This window comes from Leucoraja erinacea, chromosome 25 (genome assembly GCF_028641065.1).
Source record: "Leucoraja erinacea ecotype New England chromosome 25, Leri_hhj_1, whole genome shotgun sequence".
Classification (NCBI taxonomy): domain Eukaryota; kingdom Metazoa; phylum Chordata; class Chondrichthyes; order Rajiformes; family Rajidae; genus Leucoraja; species Leucoraja erinaceus.
This window is the reverse complement of record NC_073401.1, coordinates 26,554,168-26,574,213: the sequence shown is the minus strand read 5'-3', so window position 1 is coordinate 26,574,213 and position 20,046 is coordinate 26,554,168. Positions and strand designations below refer to the sequence as shown.

General features: G+C 46.1%; 1 protein-coding gene across 1 annotated transcript in view; it reads left to right on the top strand.

The window, feature by feature from the left end:
• LOC129709165 (sodium- and chloride-dependent GABA transporter 1-like) overlaps positions 1 to 20,046 on the top strand; it is a 56,186-nt gene that overhangs the window by 29,283 nt on the left and 6,857 nt on the right. The window contains 8 exon segments of the mRNA XM_055655322.1: positions 8,892 to 9,102; positions 11,735 to 11,839; positions 12,722 to 12,902; positions 14,660 to 14,763; positions 15,506 to 15,630; positions 16,604 to 16,716; positions 17,571 to 17,711; positions 18,408 to 18,507. Coding sequence (XP_055511297.1) covers positions 8,892 to 9,102; positions 11,735 to 11,839; positions 12,722 to 12,902; positions 14,660 to 14,763; positions 15,506 to 15,630; positions 16,604 to 16,716; positions 17,571 to 17,711; positions 18,408 to 18,507 — 1,080 coding nt within the window.

The following is a 20,046-nucleotide window of genomic DNA, read 5'->3' as shown; positions in this document are numbered from 1 at the left end:
CGTGCAAACCAGCCCTTCAGCCCATCCAAACATTAGTTCTATCCCACACACGAGGGAGAATTTACAGAAGCCAATTAACCTACATACCTGCACATCTCTGGGAAATGGGAGGAACCTGGCGAAAACCCACGCAGTCACAGGGAGAACATGCAAGCTCCGTACAGACAGCACCCATAGTCAAGATCGAACACGGGTCTCTGGCGCTGTCAGGCAGCAACTCTACTGCTGCGCCACCGTGCTGCTCCTTTCTGCACTTTCTGTACTGCAATGAGGCACGTTACAATTATTCCGCAGCATAGATTAATTACTGTGGAGAGTTAGCTTTTCTTCACTGACTGATTTTTATCTGCAGGCTGGGAACGTGCATTCCCAGTGATGTAAGCTGATGTGCACTGCAAAGTTTAACTCTTGCTGCGTTTGTGAAAGAGTGAGGCATTACACTGCGATTCGGTCTGCCTTGTTCACGTGGAATATTAATACTCTGAACGGCTGGCAGGAGCAGAAAGGGTGCGATCTAAATGGAACATAGGCAATAGATGCAGGAGTAGGCCATTCGGCCCTTTGAGCCAGCACCGCCATTCAATGTGCAGCATGGCATGTGATCAATGTGAACATGGAGCAGTGCAGCCGTGCAGTATAACAGGCCCTTCGGCCCACATTGTGGCAAACCTGATGCCAAGATCATCTCTTAACTAATAGCAAGGAATTGCAGATGCTGCTTTATACCAAAGATAGACTCAAAATAGCAGCACAGTGGCGCAGTGTTCGATCCTGTCCACAGGTGTGAAGTTTTCATGTTCTCTCTGTGAGCGCGTGTGGGATTTGCATGATGCTCTGGTTTCTTCCCACACTCCAAAGATTTGCAGGTTTGTAAGTTAATTAGGCTTCTGTAAAAATTGTAGATTGTCCCTAGTGTGTAGGATAGGGTGATAGGGTGATCGCAGATCGGCCTGGGCTTGGTGGCCCGAAGTGCCTGTTTCTACGCTACATCTCTAAAGTCTAAAATGCTGGAGTAACTCAGTGGGTCAGGCAGCTGTGGGAGAAAATTGATAGGTGATATTTCGGGTCAAGATGCACCTGCACAGATTCCATATCCCACCATTCCCTACACACACATCCATATGATTATCCATAAGTCTCTTAATATCTGCCTCTTTTTCTCGAAAAAGGAGCTTTTATTGCATGATCACAATGAACGGCGGTGCTGGCTAGAAGGGCCGAATGTCCTCCTCCTGCACCTATTTTCTATGATCACTGTTGCAAAGTACTGCATAGAACAAAACTGCCCTGCAGTTTGCAAACATCAATCATCAGATGACAGCATTATCATCCCTATCCATGACTCGACCCTGCAGTACCCGGCGATATCAGAGAAGTCCGACAGAGTTCCCGTATCTTATCTGCCTCAATCACCAACCCCAGCAGCACATTCAGGGCACTCACCAACCTCTGTATTTTAAAACAAAAGCTCCGTTCATCTCCTTTAAACTTTGCCCCTTTCACCTTAAAGCTATGGCCTCTAATATTTTTCCCTTCCTGAGTTTGGTTTAGTTTGGAGATACACCGCGGAAACACGCCCTTCGGCCCACTGAGTCCATGCTGTCCAGTGATCCAGTACACAAACGCTATCCTACACATAATTTTACCAAGCCACTTAACCTACAAACCTGCTCATCTTTGGAGTGTGGGAAGAAACTGAAGATCCCACAGAAAACATGTGCAGGTCACGGGAGAATGTACAAACTCCGTATAGACAGCACCCGTAGTCAGGATCGATCTCTGCGTCTCTGGCGCTTTAAGGAAGCAACTGTATCTAATTTTGCACACATGAAAGTAAATACTTTTGTCGTTCCATTGGAGAGGCTAGCAAATAAACTTCCGAATGTGACCACAATGTAAACAAATACTATAATTGCTAGAGCTCATATATCCTACAAACATTCCTGAACTTTGCATCTTGCTATTGAGAGAGTGCAGCGTAGGTTCACAAGGTTAATTCCCGGGATGGTGGGACCGTGATATGCTGAGAGAATGGAGCGGCTGGGATTGTCTACTCTGGAGTTTAGAAGGATGAGGGGGGGATCTTATTGAAACACATAAGATTATTAAGGGTTTGGACACGCTAGAGGCAGGAAACATGTTCCCGATGTCGGGGAGTCCAGAACCAGGGGACACAGTTTCAGAATAAGGGATAAGCCAAATCTCTGGCTGAAAAATGTTTTCCTCATCTCAGTCGTAAATGGCCTACCCCTTATTCTTAAACTGTGACCCCTGGTTCTGGACTCCCCCAACATCTGGGCCATTTTCCCTGCATCTACCCTGTACAATCCCTTAAGAATTGTATATGTTTCTATAAGATATCCTCTCATCCTTCTAAATTCCAGTGAATACAAGCCCAGTCGACCCACTCTTTCATCATATGTCAGTCCCGCAATCTCCGGAATTAACCTGGTGAACCTACATTGCACTTCCTCAATAGCAAGAAGGTCCTTCCTAAAATTAGGAGACAAATTGCATATAATACTCCAGGTGTGGCCTCAACAGGGCCCTGTACAACTGCAGAAGGACCTCCTTCCTCCTAAGCTCAAATTCTCTCGCAATGAAGGCCAACATGCCGTTACCTTTTTTCACTGCCTGCTGTACCTGCATGCTTGCTTTCAGTGATTGATGTATAAGCACACCCAGGTCTCGTTGCACCTGCACTTCTCCTAATCTGACACTAGTCAGATAATAATCCGCCTTCCTGTTCTTGCCACCAAAGTGGGTAACCTCACATTTATCTACAATGTACTGCTTTTGCTATGCTTCTGCCCACTCACCCAACCTATCCAAGCACCCTGCAGCCTCATAGCATCCTCCTCGCAGCTCGCATTGCCACCCAGCTTTGTGTCATCAGCAAATTTAGAGATTTTACATTTAATTCCCTCGTCTAAATCGTTAATATATAATGTAAACAACTGGGGTCCCAGCACCGAGCCTTGCGACACCCCACTAGTCACTGCCTGCCATTCTGAAAAGGACCCGTTCATTCCTACTCTTTGCTTCCTGTCTGCCAACCAGTTCTCTGTCCATGTCAATACCGTACGCCCAATACCATGTGCTCTAATTTTGCACACTAATCTCGTGTGTGGGACCTTGTCAAGGCTTTTTTTAAAGTCCAGATACACCACACCCACTGGCTCTCCCTTATCCATTCTACTTGTTACATACTCAAATAATTCCACAAGGTTAGTCAAGCATGATTTCCCCTTCATAAATCTATGCTGACTTTGACCGATCCCTTCACTGCTTTCCAAAGGTGCTGCTATAACATCTTTAATAATCGACTGCAGCATCTTCCCCACCACTGATGTAAGGCTAATTGATCTATAATTCCCCGTTTTCTCTCTCTCCTTTCTTCAAAAAGTGGAGTTACATTGGCTACCCTCCAGTCCACAGGAACTGATCCAGAGTCGAGAGAACATTGGAAAATGATCACCAATTCATCCACGATTTCTAGAGCCACCTCCTTAAGTACTCTGGGATGCAGACCATCAGGCCCTGGGGATTTATCTGCCTTCAGTCCCAGAAATTTACCTAACACCATTTTCTGACTAATGTGGATTCTCTTCAGTTCTTCCCTCCCAGTAGATCCTCGGTCCCTAGTATTTCCGGGAGATTGTTTGTGTCTTCCTTAGTGAAGACAGAACCAAAGTACTCGTTTAACTGTTCTACCATTTCCTTGTTTCCCCATTATAAATTCAGGCCCATCAAGTCTGCTCAGCCATTCAATCATGGCTGATCTATCTTTCCATCTCAACCCCATTAGACAATCGCCAATAGGTGCAGGAGTAGGCCATTCGATCCTTTGAGCCAGCACCGCCATTCAATGTGATCATGGCTGATCATCCCTAATCAGTACCCCGTTTCTGCCTTCTCCCCATATCCTCTGACTCCGCTATTTTTAAGAGCCCTATCTAGCTCTCTCTTGAAAGCATCCAGAGAACCGGCCTCCAACCGCCCTCTGAGGCAGAGAATTCTACAGACTTGCCACTCCCTGTGAGAAAAAGTGTTTCCTCGTCTCTGTTCTAAATGGCTTACTCCTTATTCTTACACTGTGGCCCCTGGTTCTGGACTCCTCCAACATCTAGAACATGTTTCCTGCCTCTAGCGTGTCCAAGCCCTTAACAATTCTTCTTCTGCTTTCTCCCCATAACCCCTGACACCTGTAACTAATCAAGAATTTGTCAATCTCCATCATAAAAATATCCACTGATTTGGCCTCCACGGCCTCGTGTGGCAATTAATTCCACAGATTCACCACTTTCTGACTTCATCTCCTTTTGAAAGGTACAGTATGTGCTTTTATTCTAAGGCTATGGCCTCTGGTCTAAGATTCTCTCACCAGTGGAAACATTGTCACCACATCCACTCTATCCAGGCCTTTCACTATTTGGAAGTTTCAATGAGGTGGCCCCTCATCCTTTTAAACTCCAGCGAGTAAAGGCCCAGTGCCGTCAAACACTCATCATATGCTATGATGTACCTGCATTCTTTCTTCATCTGCGTTCTGTCCTCATTGTAACATTGTTTTATCACAGCTGTTCTTGGGGTCTAATACTTGCCACCTGGAATTAATATTGCGCCTTGCTTAGTTCGACCATGATAAACATTCACTCAGACTGGACCTTCCATAAAGCTCCACATCTCCCTTGCATCTCCATTGTTTTCAGATGCAATTAGCCAATAATTGTACTTTGGAATTCCTTTCACTCCTTCTATAATCCGGATGTGGGAGGAAACCGGAGCACCCGGAATAGACTCACGTGGTCACAGGGAGAACATGGAAACTCCACACAGACAGCACCTGGGGTCAGGATCAAACATGGGTGTCGGGCGTAGCGAGGCAGTAGCTCTACCAGCGGTGCCACACTGCACCACCCTAATATAATGACCCAATGTAATGCAGTCAACTCACAATTGTACTCGCTATTAATCTTGCCAGTTCCACGGATGTTGACTCCATGAGAAATTTCAAGATAAAGTAATGTGAAATATTTGCTTTTACTTGGCAGAGGAAAAAAAAAACACGAACAACTATTTATTACCTTGTTACCTGATCTCCACGTATTACAATGACATTCAAATCCAATCTTTGGATGTGAATTCTTGTTTGCCCATTTTAATCATGAATTGACAGCTCAAAACAAAGCCATTCCAACTTCCCACTTCATGTTTTTGGATGAGTTCCCGACAGGTACATATGATATTGAGATTAGTGCTTTTCTTTGATTCTTTGCCATGACGCCATTTAGCAGATTGTAAGGATAAATTTATCGATTCATTTATAAATATATTCTGCTGGCGCCAGGGGATCTGGTGGGAATCTGTTACCATCAAAGTCCGGGCTTAGTAATTCACGATTTGGGGGAGAAATACTGTCACAAAGCCAACCTGGCCAGGGGTCATCTTGGCCTTTCCAGTGAATGGTTTATTAATTATCAGATGGTTTTTGTTTTTTTCAAACCCTAGAGTGTTTACACTTTAATGTTTTTTTTGGAATATTGAGCAGTATCACGAAGGTCATGACACGGGCTGCGTCGTGTGATACCTCGATGGTTTAGCTAATTTTTCTTGGTTCATAAGTGATAGGAGCAGAATTAGGCCATTCGGCCCATCAAGTCTACTCCACCATTCAATCATGGCTGATCTATCTCTCCCTCCTAGCCCCATTCTTCTGCCTTCTCCCCATAACCCCTGACATCCGTACGAATCAAGATGTTTATTATTTAGATGTTTGGGTTCCAAACATTGGTGTTTGTTATTTTATTTGTTCATTTTTCTCTGGAATATCTTGTGCTTTCCCGAGTCCACATATTTGTGCCTTGACTTCCTTGTTTTCATTTGTGCTGCTAGATTTTATCTTTGCCGCTTGCATTGCAGCTTGCTGATTGATTCGTTCTCTTCTCGCCTTTAATGCACCGTTACAGCTGCCACATTTTATCAGGGCACCTTCAGCACACATTTTAGGAAAGGAGATAGACACAGAATGCCGGAGTAACTCAGCGGGACAAGCAGCATCTCTGGAGAGAAGGAATGGGTGACATTTCAGGTCGAGACCCTTCTTCAGAAAGGAGGTTGGATTCAAGAATCAGCTAGACCCCAGACTGTAACTTCAACCTTATAGACCTTTGTGTTTCAGGTGCTAGTTAAATTCAGTTCCCAATGAGCGGACAAACTCCCAAGTATATACAGGACCACATTAGACCTAATAAGGGCAGGCATCTAAATCTACCCAATCGGAAAAAGGTTGGCACAGTGACGCAGGAGTAGAGTTGCTGCCTTACATAGCCACAGGCCCGGGTTCCATCCTGACCACGGGTGCTGTCTGTACGGAGTTTGTACGTTCTCCCCGTGACCTGCGTTGGTTTTCTCTGTTTTCTCCCACATTCCAAAGACGTACAGGTTTGTAGGGTATATGTGGGAAGGAACTTCAAATGCTGGTTTATACCAAAGATATAAAGGTGCCCCCCCCCCCCCCCCACACACTATACTTTCATTCTGAAAAAGGGTTCCAACTGGAACATCACCCATCCTTTTTCTCCAGAGATGTTGCCTGGCCCGCTGTGTTACTCCAGCATGTTGTCTATCCCAGTTTTTAAGTTAATTAGTGTCTGTAAACAGTCCCTAGTGTGTAGGGTAGTGTTAGTGTGTGGGGCAATTGCTGGTCAGCGTGGGACGAAGGGCCTGTTTCCACGCTGCATCTCTTAAAGTCTAAAGCGCACGACAGTCGGACTCACAGGAAGCTTTTACCCGCCACGATGCAGTGAGCTAGACTCGTTTGGTTTCCCTTTTGTGTTTGGCCGTCAGTCACTTCCTGAGACCTGCCGTAGGTCTAAGTTTCACTGAACCACGAGAACCAAATTACAGTAAAATACTTTGTTTTGCATGCATTCCAGGCAAAGCGTATCACAGTACATAGGGCAGTGTGAAAGAGAAAGCAAACAGGGTGCAGAATATAGTGCAGGAACTACAGGGAAGGTGCAGATAAAAAAAAGTGCAAATGCTGAGTATAGAGAGTGATAGAGTCTTACAGCGTGGAAACAGGCCCTTCGGCCCAACATGTCCATGCCGACCAACATGCCCCATCTACACTAGTCCTACCTGCCTGCGCTTGGCCCATATCCCTCAAAACCTATCCTATCCATGTGCCTGTCTCAATGTTCCTCAAACATTGTGATAGTACCTGCCACAACTACCTTGTCTGGCAGCTCTTTCCATTCACCCACCACCCTTTGTGTAAAAAAAAAGTTTCCCCTTGGGTTCCTATTAAATCTTCCCCCCCCCCCCCCCCCCCCCCCCCCCACTCACCTTAAACCCGTGTCCTCTGATTCTCGATTCCCCGACTTTATTCCTCTCATGATTGTTGTACGCCTCTATTGGCTATATTTAAGAGGGAGTTAGATGTGGCGCTTGTGGCTAAAGGGATCAGGGGGTATGGAGAGAAAACAGGTACAGGATACCGAGTTGGATGATCAGCCGTGATCATATTGAAAGGTGGTGCAGGCTCGAAGGGCCGAATGGCCTACTCCTGCATCTATTTTCTATGTTTCTATAAGATCACCCCTTATCCTCCAGCACTTCAAGGAATAAAGTCCTAGCTTGCTCAACCTCCCCCCGAAAACTCAGGCATTTGCGTGCTGGCAACATCCTCGTTAGTTTTTCCTGCACACTTTCCGGTTTAACAACATCTGTAGAATATCTCTAGTCATACTTATTTTGGGGGGAAAAGTTAACGGAGCATTATAGAAGAACACCTAATAAACGTTTCTAAAGCATTGCCTAAATAATTTTATCCCCCACACCCATCTTATTTGAGTGGGAGGGAGCTTTTATTTGGAGTAATTGTTACCTACAGAGATTTCCTGGAACAATATTTAGATGCACGGCAAGTAAAGTCGAATGCACTCTACCATCAGACCCCCCCTCCCACCGGACGCATTTACAATGCCTTGAACTAGACTCCTACGCTTTTCCTTTTGTGTTTTACATTCAGCCACTTCCTCTTACCTGGCATGAGTCTATTTAGTTTAGTTTATTGTCACATGTACCGTGGTGCAGTGAAAGGCTTTTGTTGCGTGCTAACCAGTCAGCAGAGAGACTATCCCACTTCTTTGCCACAGAAGGCTGTGGAGGCCAAGTCGGCGGAGATCGATAGTCCCGAAACGTTGCCTATTTCCTTTGCTCCATAGATGCTGCCGCACCCGCTGAGTTTCTCCAGCACTTTTGTCTACCTTCGATTTTTCCAGCCTCTGCAGTTCCTTCTTGAACATAGGAGTTAGATGTGGTCCTTGTGGCTAAAGGGATTGGGGTATGGAGAGAAAGCAGGTACAGGATACTGAGTTGGATGATCAGCCATGATCATATTGAATGCCGGTGCAGGCTCTAAGGGCTGAATGGCCTCCTCCTGCACCTATTTTCTATGTTTCTATGAATGGGTGACGTTTGGGGTTGAGACCTTTCTGCAGACTGAAGAAGGTCTGAAGAAGGGTTGAGACCTGAAATGCCACTCATTCCTTCTATCCAGAGATGCAGCCTGACCTGTTGAGTTACACCAGTATTTTGTATCTACGGTGTAAACCAACATCAGCAGTTCCTTCCTGCACATTATGAGGGGAGAACTCTTAGTGCCACTTGCACCGAGATACAATGAAAAACTCTGTTTTGCTTCCTTTCCAGGCAATATCTTATCAATAGGTGAAGTTTGACTGTTAGTGTTTTTGGTCCGCGGGCAAGTCTTCGTGTTGGACTGCCGGCCTCCTGTTGCCTCCGTGCGAGGTGCAGATGTGGCCTGTGGTTTGTTCCCACCTCACATTTCTTTTGTTAATGACTTTCCCTTTGATGCTGTGCAGGTGTCGGCGTGGCAACGGTTGTCATTTCATTCTTGCTTTGTACTTATTACAATGTTATAATCACGTGGGCTCTGTACTACCTCTTCAACTCCTTCCGGGCCACATTTCCCTGGCAAAGCTGCAACAACACGTGGAACGTGGTGGAAAATTGCTCGGATGGATTTGCTAGGAACGCCACCCATCTCAAATCCGCCAGTCAGCAGTTTTTTGAGTAAGTATAAGAGAGAGGTACAAGTAGCAAAATAAAAAATAGGCTGGAGTGAACAGTTGCTGTTTGGGGTGTATTTTTCACAGTTTAGTTTGTGGATGTCCTGACTAATTTAAGGTAGACACACAATGCTGGAGTAACTCAGCGGGATAGGCAGCGTCTCTGGAGAGAAGGCACAGGTGACATTTCAGGTGGATATCCTCTTAAGACTTCAGCAGTTCCTTCATACACATCCCAACCAATTTACATTATTAATCCTCAAAAGTGTTGCAAATGTGTCGTAAAATGGTTGGCGTAGGAAGTAACTGCAGATACTGGTTTAAACTGAAGATGGATACAAAGTGCTGGAGTAACTCAGCGGGACCTCCAGGCAGCATCAATGGAGAGAAGGAATGGGTGATGTTTCAGGTCGAGACCCAAAGGTTAGGTCAGCTGTAGCGTCAAAAGAATACGAATGGAAATTTTGTTTAGTGTAGAGATACAGCATGGAAACAGGGCCTTCGTGACGTATTTTTCACAATGACATACCATTAGTTCAGTGTGTGGATGTCCCGACTCATTTAAGATAGACAGAAAATGCTGGCGTAACTCAACGCAACAGGCAGCATCTCTGGAGTGAAGGAACGGGTGACGTTTCAGGTCGACTAGCAATCACCCGTAGACTAGCTCTGGCCAGCACAATTTACAGAGGCCAATTGACTGCCAACCCTGCACATCTTTGGTATGTCGGAGGAAACAGGAACACCCGGAGATAACCCATGGGGAGAACGTGCAAACTTTCAAACTCCATAAAGAAAGCATCTGTAGCCGGGATCTAACCCAGTTCTCTGGCGCTGTGAGCCAGCAACTCTACCACTGCACCACAGTGCTGCCCCTTCAAATCCTCCCATAGTCTCACAGCCCCATTCATATCCCTTACTCCTATAACCCCTCATGATAATGTAGCTTGCAAGTGCTGGGCCCAATAATCTTGCCCGGCTGCTGGAAGGGTAAAGGTGTAGAGGACCCGACCCAAAATGTTACATATCCTTTTTCTCCAGAGATGCTGCCTGATCCGCTGAGTCACTCCAGCATTTTGTGCCTCTCTACGGTGTAAACCAGCATCTGCAGTTCCTTGTGTAGGAAAGAACTGCAGATGCTGGGGTTTAAATTGAAGTAATTCAGCGGGACAGGCAGCATCTCTGGAGAGAAGGGATGGGTGACGTTTTGGGTCGAGACTTCAGACAGTTTCGTGTCGAGACCCTTCTGCAGTTTTCACACATGGTAGAGGTGAGGTGAGAAGCCGACTATTGTGCCACCTAGTGGTTGTCCAGTGACTCCTTAAATGTTATGAACTTTTAGTTCTTATGGGCAGAAATCCAGATGTTGTTTGACAACACGGAAATTTCCACTTCTCCTAATGGAAGAGAGGTTCCCATCTGGGTGAGTCAGTGATTCCCGTGAGAACATAGTAAACAGTTGGAAAAACATGACCTGCGGTGCAGACACTTGAGATTATTATTGAATCTTTGCAATTCAAAGGAGCTTTCTTGAATATTCAAGAATTCCAAAGCCTTTGCAATTTGTCATTATTCATCAACCTAAAAACAAATCTCCATCGTTAATAATGTTTCTGTACATAATTTTCCACCTTAGAAATGCACTCCCTGACAAAATGGTCACTGCATGTTGTCAGGATGGAACCCAAGTCTCTGGCGCTGTAAGGTGGCAACTCTACCGCTGCGCCATGGTGCCGTCCCTCTTGCCTCCTCTGTACTAGAGCCAACAAGAGTACAGCACAAGAGCAGGCCATTCGGCCCACAATGCCTGTGCCGAACATGAATAAGGCATCAACTCTACCACCGCACTCCTGTGCCGCCCTCTAACTCTCATATTTGTACCAATCTTCCTCTGGCAGATTGTTCCATGCATGCAGGCTTGCAATATGTGTAAGAAGGAACTGCAGATGCGGGTTTACATTGGAGATAGACCACGTGCTGGAGTAACTCAGTGGGACAGGCAGCATCTCTGGAGAGAAGGAATGGGTGACGTTTCAGGTCAAGACCCTTTTTTTTTTAGACCTGAAACGTATATATAGATATATATCCCAGACGGCTCTGTGTGAAGAGTGACACTCTATCCTATTCTGTCTCTGTGATGGAACTTGGGTGTTCATTGCACCACTGCCTATAAACAAACCTGTTGCCAGTATACTGGCGACTCTGTATACTGTCTCGCTGTACTACTGCTATACGCTTGTACTGTATCTGAGATAGAGTGATACAGAGTGGAAACAGGCCCTTCGGCCCAACTTACCCCAGCTATAATAGACCCACCTGCCCGCATTTGGTCCGTATCCCTCCAAACCTGTCCTATCCATGTACCTGTCTAACTGTTTCTTAAATGTTGGGATAGTCCCTGCCTCCACAACCTCCTCTGGCAACTTGTTCCATACACCCACCACCCTTTGTGTGTAAAAAGTTACCCCTCACTCCCATTAGACATTTATCTAAGATGTATCTGAATGCTTATGTGTAAAGACTCTTGTGCTGCACTGCATAGAAAAAATGAATTTAATCCACTGTGAGAAATCAATTACGATTGAAGTATTGTGATGGGAGTGAAACAAAACTCTGCAAGTTGACTCTTTGAACAGTTACAGGTTGCTGGGGATGAGCAGTGGGATCGAGCAGCCAGGCAACATGCAGTGGAACCTGTTTGGCCTTCTGATCTTATCTTGGGATTATTTCTGTATATTTCTGTCAAATATCTGGAAAGGTGATTCAAGGGGTGGGGGGGGGGGGGGGGGGGGGGGGGAGTCAAATCAGGGGTGGGGGGGGGGGGGGGAAAGGGGTGGGGGGGGGGGTGGGGGGGGGGGGGGGGGGGGGGGGCTGAAGGGGGGGGGGGGGGGGGGGGGGGGGGGGGGGGGGGGGGGGGGGGGGAGGCGGGGGGGGGGGGGGGGGGGGGGGGGGGGGGGGGGGGGGGGGGGGGGGGGGGGGGGGGGGGGGGGGGGGGGGGGGGGGTGGGGGGGGGGGGGGGGGGGAGGCTGGGGGGGGGGGGGGGGGGGGGGGGGGGGGGCCAAATTTTAAATGCTGGGGGAGGGCATGATAATATAGGGGGGGAGTTGAGGGGATTTCTTTAGTCAGAGGGTGGTGGATCTGTGGAACTCATTGCCACAGACGGGTGTGGAGGCTAAGTCAATGGATATTTTTAAGGCAGAGATTGATAGATTCTTGATTAGTACGGGTGGCAGGGGCCGCGGGAGGAGGCAGGAGAATGGGATTGAGAGGGAAAGATAGATCAGCCATGATTGAATAGCGGAGTAGACTTGATGGGTCGAATGGCCTAATTCTGCTCCTATAACTTATGAACATGAAATTTGAGGTTCTGTTCCTCCAATTTGCATGCGGCCCCACTCTGACAGTCTAGGAGGCCCCGGACAGAAAGATCAGTACGGGAATGGGAAGGGAAGTTAAAATGTTTGGCAACTGGAATATCCTGTGGGCTTTTGTCAGGAGGATTGGAAAAAGGCTCCAAGTGTTTCTGACTGATTAAAATAGGATTTTGTTCTGCATTGTAGTGTACCAAATGGGGGCCAATCTCATTTGTAGGAAAGAACTGCAGATTCTGGTTTAGATTGAAGGTAGGCACAAAATGCTGGAGTAATCTCTTGTCGTCTCTCTTCCCAGGTGGTGTATTTCACAGCCATATTTCCGTACATCATCTTAATGATCCTGCTGATCAATAATGTCCAGCTTCCAGGAGCCAAGGATGGGATTCTCTTCTTCCTCACGCCCGACTGGAGCAAGCTGCTGGATGTCCAGGTGTCTATGAGAACAATGAATGGGTTTTAAGCGGGAGGTCAGAGCGAGGCAGGGACACTGTCCCGATGCTTCACTCTGGCTCTGTCGTTAAAAAACAAAACTGTTTTACACGCGATCTTCTGAAAAGCAGGTGGCCGCATTCTATTCATTTAAACAAGTGGGATGTTAATCCCCTGGTGTTAAAGAAAGAACTGCAGTTACTGGAAAATCGAAGGTACACAAAAAAGCTGGGAGAAACTCAGCGGGTGCAGCAACATCTATGGAGCGAAGGAAATAGGCAACGTTTCGGGCTGAAACCCTTCTTCAGACGGGTTCTGAAGAAGGGTTTTGGCCTGAAACGTTGCCCATTTCCTACGCTCCATAGATGCTGCTGCACCCGCTGAGTTTCTCCTGTTAATTCCCTGGGTTGTGAGTCGAGGGAAGTATGGAAAAATTGTGTCTAAGCTGTTTGGGATTTGGTTCAACAATATGCACATTGTCCAAATCTGATTAGGCAACATTTTTCCCCAACACCCCTCCACGTCATCAGCCTGTCAGCATCAGGATTTTAGTAGAAAACTGCCTTTCGTATTATTTTATGTTTTATACTTTTATATTTCCTTACGGTGTAAAATGAGGACATTCAGTCCATCAAACTATGCTAGCCTACAAAGCAATCCCTTTCCCATATTTGGTTTCCTGTAACACGCACACCCTTTCACACACAACGCTTATGAGTACGTTATAGGAGCTTGATAACCTATCAGCCGCTAGCGTGTCTTTTGGATATGGGAGATGATAACGGGGTGACATGCAAACTCCACGCAGGCAACACCAGAGTTTAGAATCGAACCTAGTCACCGAAGCTGGGATCAGCACAGGAATATGTGATCAAGAATGAGCTACAATGTCAGGACACGAGGGCCTGCGCTGCAGGGAGAGGTTGAGCAGGCGAGGACTTTAGTCCATGGTGGAGCGCTGGAGGATGAGGGGAGATTTATATAGGTGTATATGGTCATGAGTGGGTCAATGCACAGATACCGAGTATGAGAATTGAGAATCAGAGGACATAGGTATAACATGAGGGGAAGAAAGTTTTATTAGGAACCTGAGGGGTAACTTTTTTTACACAAAGGGCAGTGGGTGTATGGAACGAGCTGTTAGAGGAGGTAGTTGAGGCAGGTAATATATCACAATGTTTAAGAAGCGTTTGGACAGGTACATGGATAGGATGGGCATGGAGGGATATGGGGCAAACACATGTAAGTGGAACTTATATTGGTCAGCGTGGTCAAGTTGGGCTGAAGGGCCTGTTTCCACAGTGTATGACTCTATGAATAGCAGTACAAGCTCACAGAGCTGAATGATCTTATCTTCTCCTTTTCAATCGTTCAGAAGTTCATAAAGCATCGGAGCAGAATTAGGCCATTCAGCCCATAGAGTCTGCTCCACCATTCGATCGTGGCTGATCTATTTTCCCCTCTCAACCTTATTCTCCTGCCTTCTCCCTGTAATCTTTGCCGCCCTTACTAATCACGAGCCTGCCAATCTCAGCTTTAAAAATACCCATTGACTTGGCCATCACTGCCATCTGGTGTCAGGAGGCATGTGTGGAGGGAGGAGCAAAGTTAATGCTTCGGCTCAATGACCTACAGATTTTCAGCAACTGTAGTATTTTGTCAATGATTAGTGACTGATGATCAAGTTCAACGTAACTCACAATTGCTCACTCATCACATCATCATGTCATATTTATGCCTCCTGTTTTGTCACCATAGGTCTGGGTGAATGCTGCCGCACAGATTTTTAACTCGCTTGGAATCGGATTTGGCTCCATGATATCCATGGCCAGTTACAACAAATTCAATAACAACATCCTCAGGTAACATTCCTGCTCACTGTTTTATTATTGCAGAAAGGGTAGCATTTATACATGCGAGATACCATCAGATCTCAACAGGAAAAGTGACGCAAAAAGAAAGACCATGTTTAATTTTGGAGATGCAGCGTGGAAACCAGCGATCACCCTTTTTCTAGTTCTATTATGGACTCCATCCCTCCTGAGGTCATCTGTTGCCAGTCCTGTTTTGTTCTGGCTTTCGCTACCTTTCAGTCTGATGAAGGATTCCGACCCGAAACATCACCTATTCCTTCTCTCCAGAGATGCTACCTGACCCGCTGAGTTACTCCAATGATCTTTGTCTTATCTTCTCTGCTTCTATCCAACACACTCGGGGCCAATTAACCGACAAACCTGCACATATTTAGGATGTGGGAGGAAGCCGGAGGGCCTGGATCACAACCAGCCCGACCTCCACGCTGTCACAGGGAGAACATGAAAAAACTTGCAAACTCCATACAGACAGCACCCGTAGTCTGCACCACGGGTCTCTGGCGCTGGAAGGCAGCAACTCTACTCGTATGCCACCCTTACGGCGCCAGAGACCAGGATAGCAGCTTGTGAGAATAAATAAAGTTGCCCAATAGTGACTCCTGGCAGGCCTATTTGTGACATTAATGACCAGTTCTGCGTAACAGCTTGAAACGTGACATCAGATTTATTTTTGCTTGGGTGTTTCTGCTATGCATATTCTACATGTCTGTACTTTATTTTCTTCTCCCAGGGATACATTCATTGTGGCAGTGATAAACTCGGTCACAAGTATCTTTGCAGGATTAGTGATTTTCTCTGCCATTGGGTACATGAGCCACCTGCACAATTTACCTGTTGAAGACATTGCCACTGATGGTAAGTTACCTTCTCATCAGTCCTGGGTAGACATTGCCAGCAGCTTCTCATCTCCAACAAAATGGCATTGATTTAATGGGATGGATAGTTTAGTTTATTGTCACGTGTACCAAGGTACAATGAAATGCTTTTTGTTGCGTGCTATCCAGTCAGCGGAAAGACTATACATGATTGCAATTGAGATATTCCACAGTGTACAGATACAGGATAAAGGGAATAACATTTAATGCAAGATAAAGTCCAGTAAAATCTGATTAGAGATAGTCCAATGGTCTCCAATGGGGTTTGTTCACAGAATTACTTTATCAGCAGCAATAATGTAGTTGATTAGGACAATTCAAGAAATATAATGGGAGCAATTCACCAGACAGGAAGGGAGGGAGATAAATGTTTGGAATGAATGTTTGAAATTGTAGGTCTACCAAAGATGAACACAAAGTGCTGGAGTGGATCAGGCAGCATTTGTGGAGACCATGGATAGGTGGCATTTAGAGTCGGAGCCCTTCTTCAGACAGATTATGACTTGAAAATGGACGCTTCCAGATACAGAGGCAGTTTCTTCTCAGCTATTATCAGGCAACTAAACCGTCCTTTCACCTACTGGAGAGCGGACCTGACCTACATCTACTTCATTGGAGACCTTCGGACTATTTTTAATCAGACTTTACAGGACTTTACCTTGTACTAAACATTGTTCCCTTTCTCCTCTACAGTCAAGCCATCCACTGTGTACAGATAATCATGTATAGTCTTTTCACTGACTGGATGGCATGCAACAAAAAAGCGTTTCACTTTTCATGTGAGAATAATAAACTAAACTAAAAAATTTGATCAAACAGTTGTTTGAGATCCTGTCAATAATAAATCTAAACATGCATATTGTCGGGCTGCGGGAAGAGTTAGAAATCTCATTGTTGACGAATGTCCTCGGCAGAGTTTTCTGACTAATTTCACGTCTGATTGCCTCCGGCAGGCCCGGGCCTAGTGTTTGTCGTGTATCCGGAGGCCTTTGTAACCATGCCAATTGCCCCAATGTGGGCCAGTCTGTTCTTCTTCATGCTCCTCTGCCTGGGAGTGGACAGCCAGGTAAGAGACTAGGTGTCATCTGCCAGCTAAGAGCAGATCTCACAGCTGTGTCTGAAGTCATGTCAAGAGTGTTTAATTGTCAAATGTACCGACAACGGAACAATGAAACCCTTTCTTACCGCAGCATAGCTGTAAGTGTAATACACATAAATAACATCCAGGAAACCCTCGCTATAACGCACCGCGGGGAGGAGAGGGGATAGCGTTCCTTATTGCCGATTGTCTGCTATAACGGGGTGAAGGGGTAAATATTCATTAGTTTAACCCAAGGCTGGGTGGGAAGGAACGCGGAGTCGGGGGAAGGGTTAAACCCGAGGGAAATCATAGGCTGGGGACGGGTGGGTTGTAGCCAAGACCATCACACAATCCAACCTCCCTATCCATTGATTCCATTTACACCATGCTGCTTCGGCAAGGCCAGCAGCATAATTAAGGATCAGTCTCACCACGGACTCTCCCTCTTCTCCCCTCTCCCATCAGGCAAGAGGTACAGAAGGGTGAAAACGACATGCAGGGAATGGAGGGATATGGATCTCATGCATGCAGAGGAGATTAGTTTGATGCTGGCATGTCAGCGGGTCAGGCAGCTCCTCTGGAGAACGTGGATAGGTGATGTTTGCGGTGGGAACCGTTTTTCAGATTTTGAACGATTAAGGGACCCGTCCCAAAACATCACGTATCCATGTTCTCCGGAGATGCTGCCTAACCTGCTGAGTTACTCCAGTATTTTGTGTGTTTTATTCTGTTTTGAAAATATAGAAGTGCAGATTATTTTTGCAGTAAGCTATGTGGTGAATGTTTTTGATTCTGAACATTTTATTTGTTAATAAATCCTCTAACTCGTTCCGTTCTAGTTCGCCATGGTGGAGGTGATGGTGGTCAGTCTGATGGACAATTGGGGGACGAGTCTGCTGCAATTTTTCAGACGCAAAGAACTCGTGGTTCTTGCTGTGTGTTGTGTGGCCTTTTTGCTTGGAATTCCCAACGTCACACAGGTATTGTTCTTTTAGTGGATGTTCAGGAGAAATACTGGGATTGAATGTTGACCATGGTTTTTATGTTGAGACTTCAGAGATGCACAACGGAAAAAGGCCCATGGGCCCACCGAGTCCGCGCCGAACATCGATCACCACATACACTAGCACTATCCTGCACACACTCGGGACAATTTACAATTTTTACCGAAGCCTGCACGTCTTTGGGGGTGTGGGAGGAAACCGGAGCACCCAGAGAAAACCCACACAGTCACAGGGAGAAGGTACAAACTCCGTACAGACAGCAGCTGTAGTCAGGATCGAACCCGGGTGTCTGGCCCTGTGAGGCAGCAACTCTACAGCTGCACCACTGTAAATAATAATAATAATAATAATAATAATAATAATAATTTTATTTGTATAGCGCTTTTCAAGTGCCATGTAAATGAAGCCAGAATCATTTGACTCCACACAGAGCAGAAAGTAGATCTATACTCTCTACAATCTAGAGCCACAGGGATGGTTTAGAGCTTTTGGAGAGCAGGGAAGTAGTTACAGGAAAGAAAGGTCGTGTGGGCCATCGACATATTGTTCGATTTTAATAAAACCAATCCAGTTTGCTCCTGTCCAAACGCCTTTTAAAAGTCATTTAGAAATATCACATTATCTTTATGCAACAAAAGGTGATTAATTAACTCTCGTGTTTTGTTTTAAAAGGGCGGAATTTATTTCTTCCAACTAATGGATCATTACACAGCCGTGGTGTCACTCATGTTCCTGGCTTTCTTTGAAGTTTTGGCCGTTTGTTGGTTCTATGGTACAATCTTCATTTTACCTTATTGACACTCAGAAGCCCGATGCTGTGCTCCCCCCTTGCTTTTGTGAGATATCTTGCTTTATTTTGTCTAGATCTTGCCCTCCACTTCCACCAGATTCCCTTCCGAACCCTGTTCACATCTTCTCTCTGCCCCTCTTGCAGTAACACGGATAAGTTAATGATCTGTCCTGATAAATAAGTTCATGGGTTATGGGAGCAAAATTAGGTAATTTGTCCCTTCATTCAAGTCTAATCTGCCATTCAATCGTGGATGATCTATCTTTCCCTCTCAAACCCATTCTCCTGCCTTCTTCTCATAACCCCTACAAGAATCTGTCCATCTCTGCCTTAAAAATATCCAAAAGACAGCAGGTGAATCGCAAATAGTCATAGAGCAGAGAAACAGGAGCTTTGACCCAACTTGCCATGCCGACCAATATGCCCCATCTACTCCAGTCCCACCTGCCAACCTTTGGCTCGTATCCCTCTAAACCTGTTCTATCCACGTGTCTTTTACATGTTGTTATTGTAACTGCCTCAATTATCTCTTTTTATTAACCTTTAAACTAGTAAACTGTCTCCTCCTGCATTTGCCAAGTTCAGCATTATCTCTATCCCACAAGTATGGGCATGTGTTGAACTACACGGGAGAGCTTTGTGCAGAGTGCCTGAGCAGAAGGATTAAATATATTAAGTGTTTCATTTGCTAGATCCAGCCAGATTATAAAACAAGAGAAGTTGAAAAAGGTACAAACAAGATTTACGAGGATGTTGCCTGGACTCGAGGGTCTGAGCTACTGGGAGAGGTTGAGCAGGCTGGGACTCGATTCCGTGGAGTGCAGGAGGATGAGGGGTGATCTTGTAGAGATGTACAAAATCATGAGAGGAATAGATCGGGTAGACGCACAGAGTCTCTTGCCCAGAGTAGGGGAATCGACAATCAGAGGACATAGGTTTAAGCTGAGGGAAAATTCAAAGATCTCTTTAGATGGTAGATGGTAGGTAAGGACCGCTCTCTAGTTTGTGATAGGATGGTTATGTCGCCTGATAACAGCTGGGAAGCAACTGTCCCTGAATCTGGAGGTGTTCATTTTCACCTCTTGCCTGATGGGAGAGGAGAGAAGTGGGAGTGATCGGGGTGAGTCTGGTCCTTGATTATGTTAGTGGCCTTTGCTGAGGCAGGGTGAAGTGTAGATGGAGTCAATGGAAGGGAGGTTGATTTGGTGATGGTCTGGGCTGCGTCCACAACTCCCTGCAATTTCTTGCAGTCTTGGTTGGAGCTGTTCCCAAACTGTGCTGTTGTGCAATGTCCATGCTCCAGTTCTTATGAGCGGTGCCCATTCCAGGCAAGTCCCAGGCTGCCTGCCCCAGGTCTCCAGCCATCTTTTTCCTTTTACGCCACGTCCCTCTCCTCGCCCCTCCACCTCTGTCCCCGCAGCCGACCTGAAGGGTGCGATAGGCCAGACCCCCATTCTCTCTCCCCTCCTAACGACCTTTACTCCAGTCCTGTGTCTTTTTTTTTGGTAAACTAGCATCTGC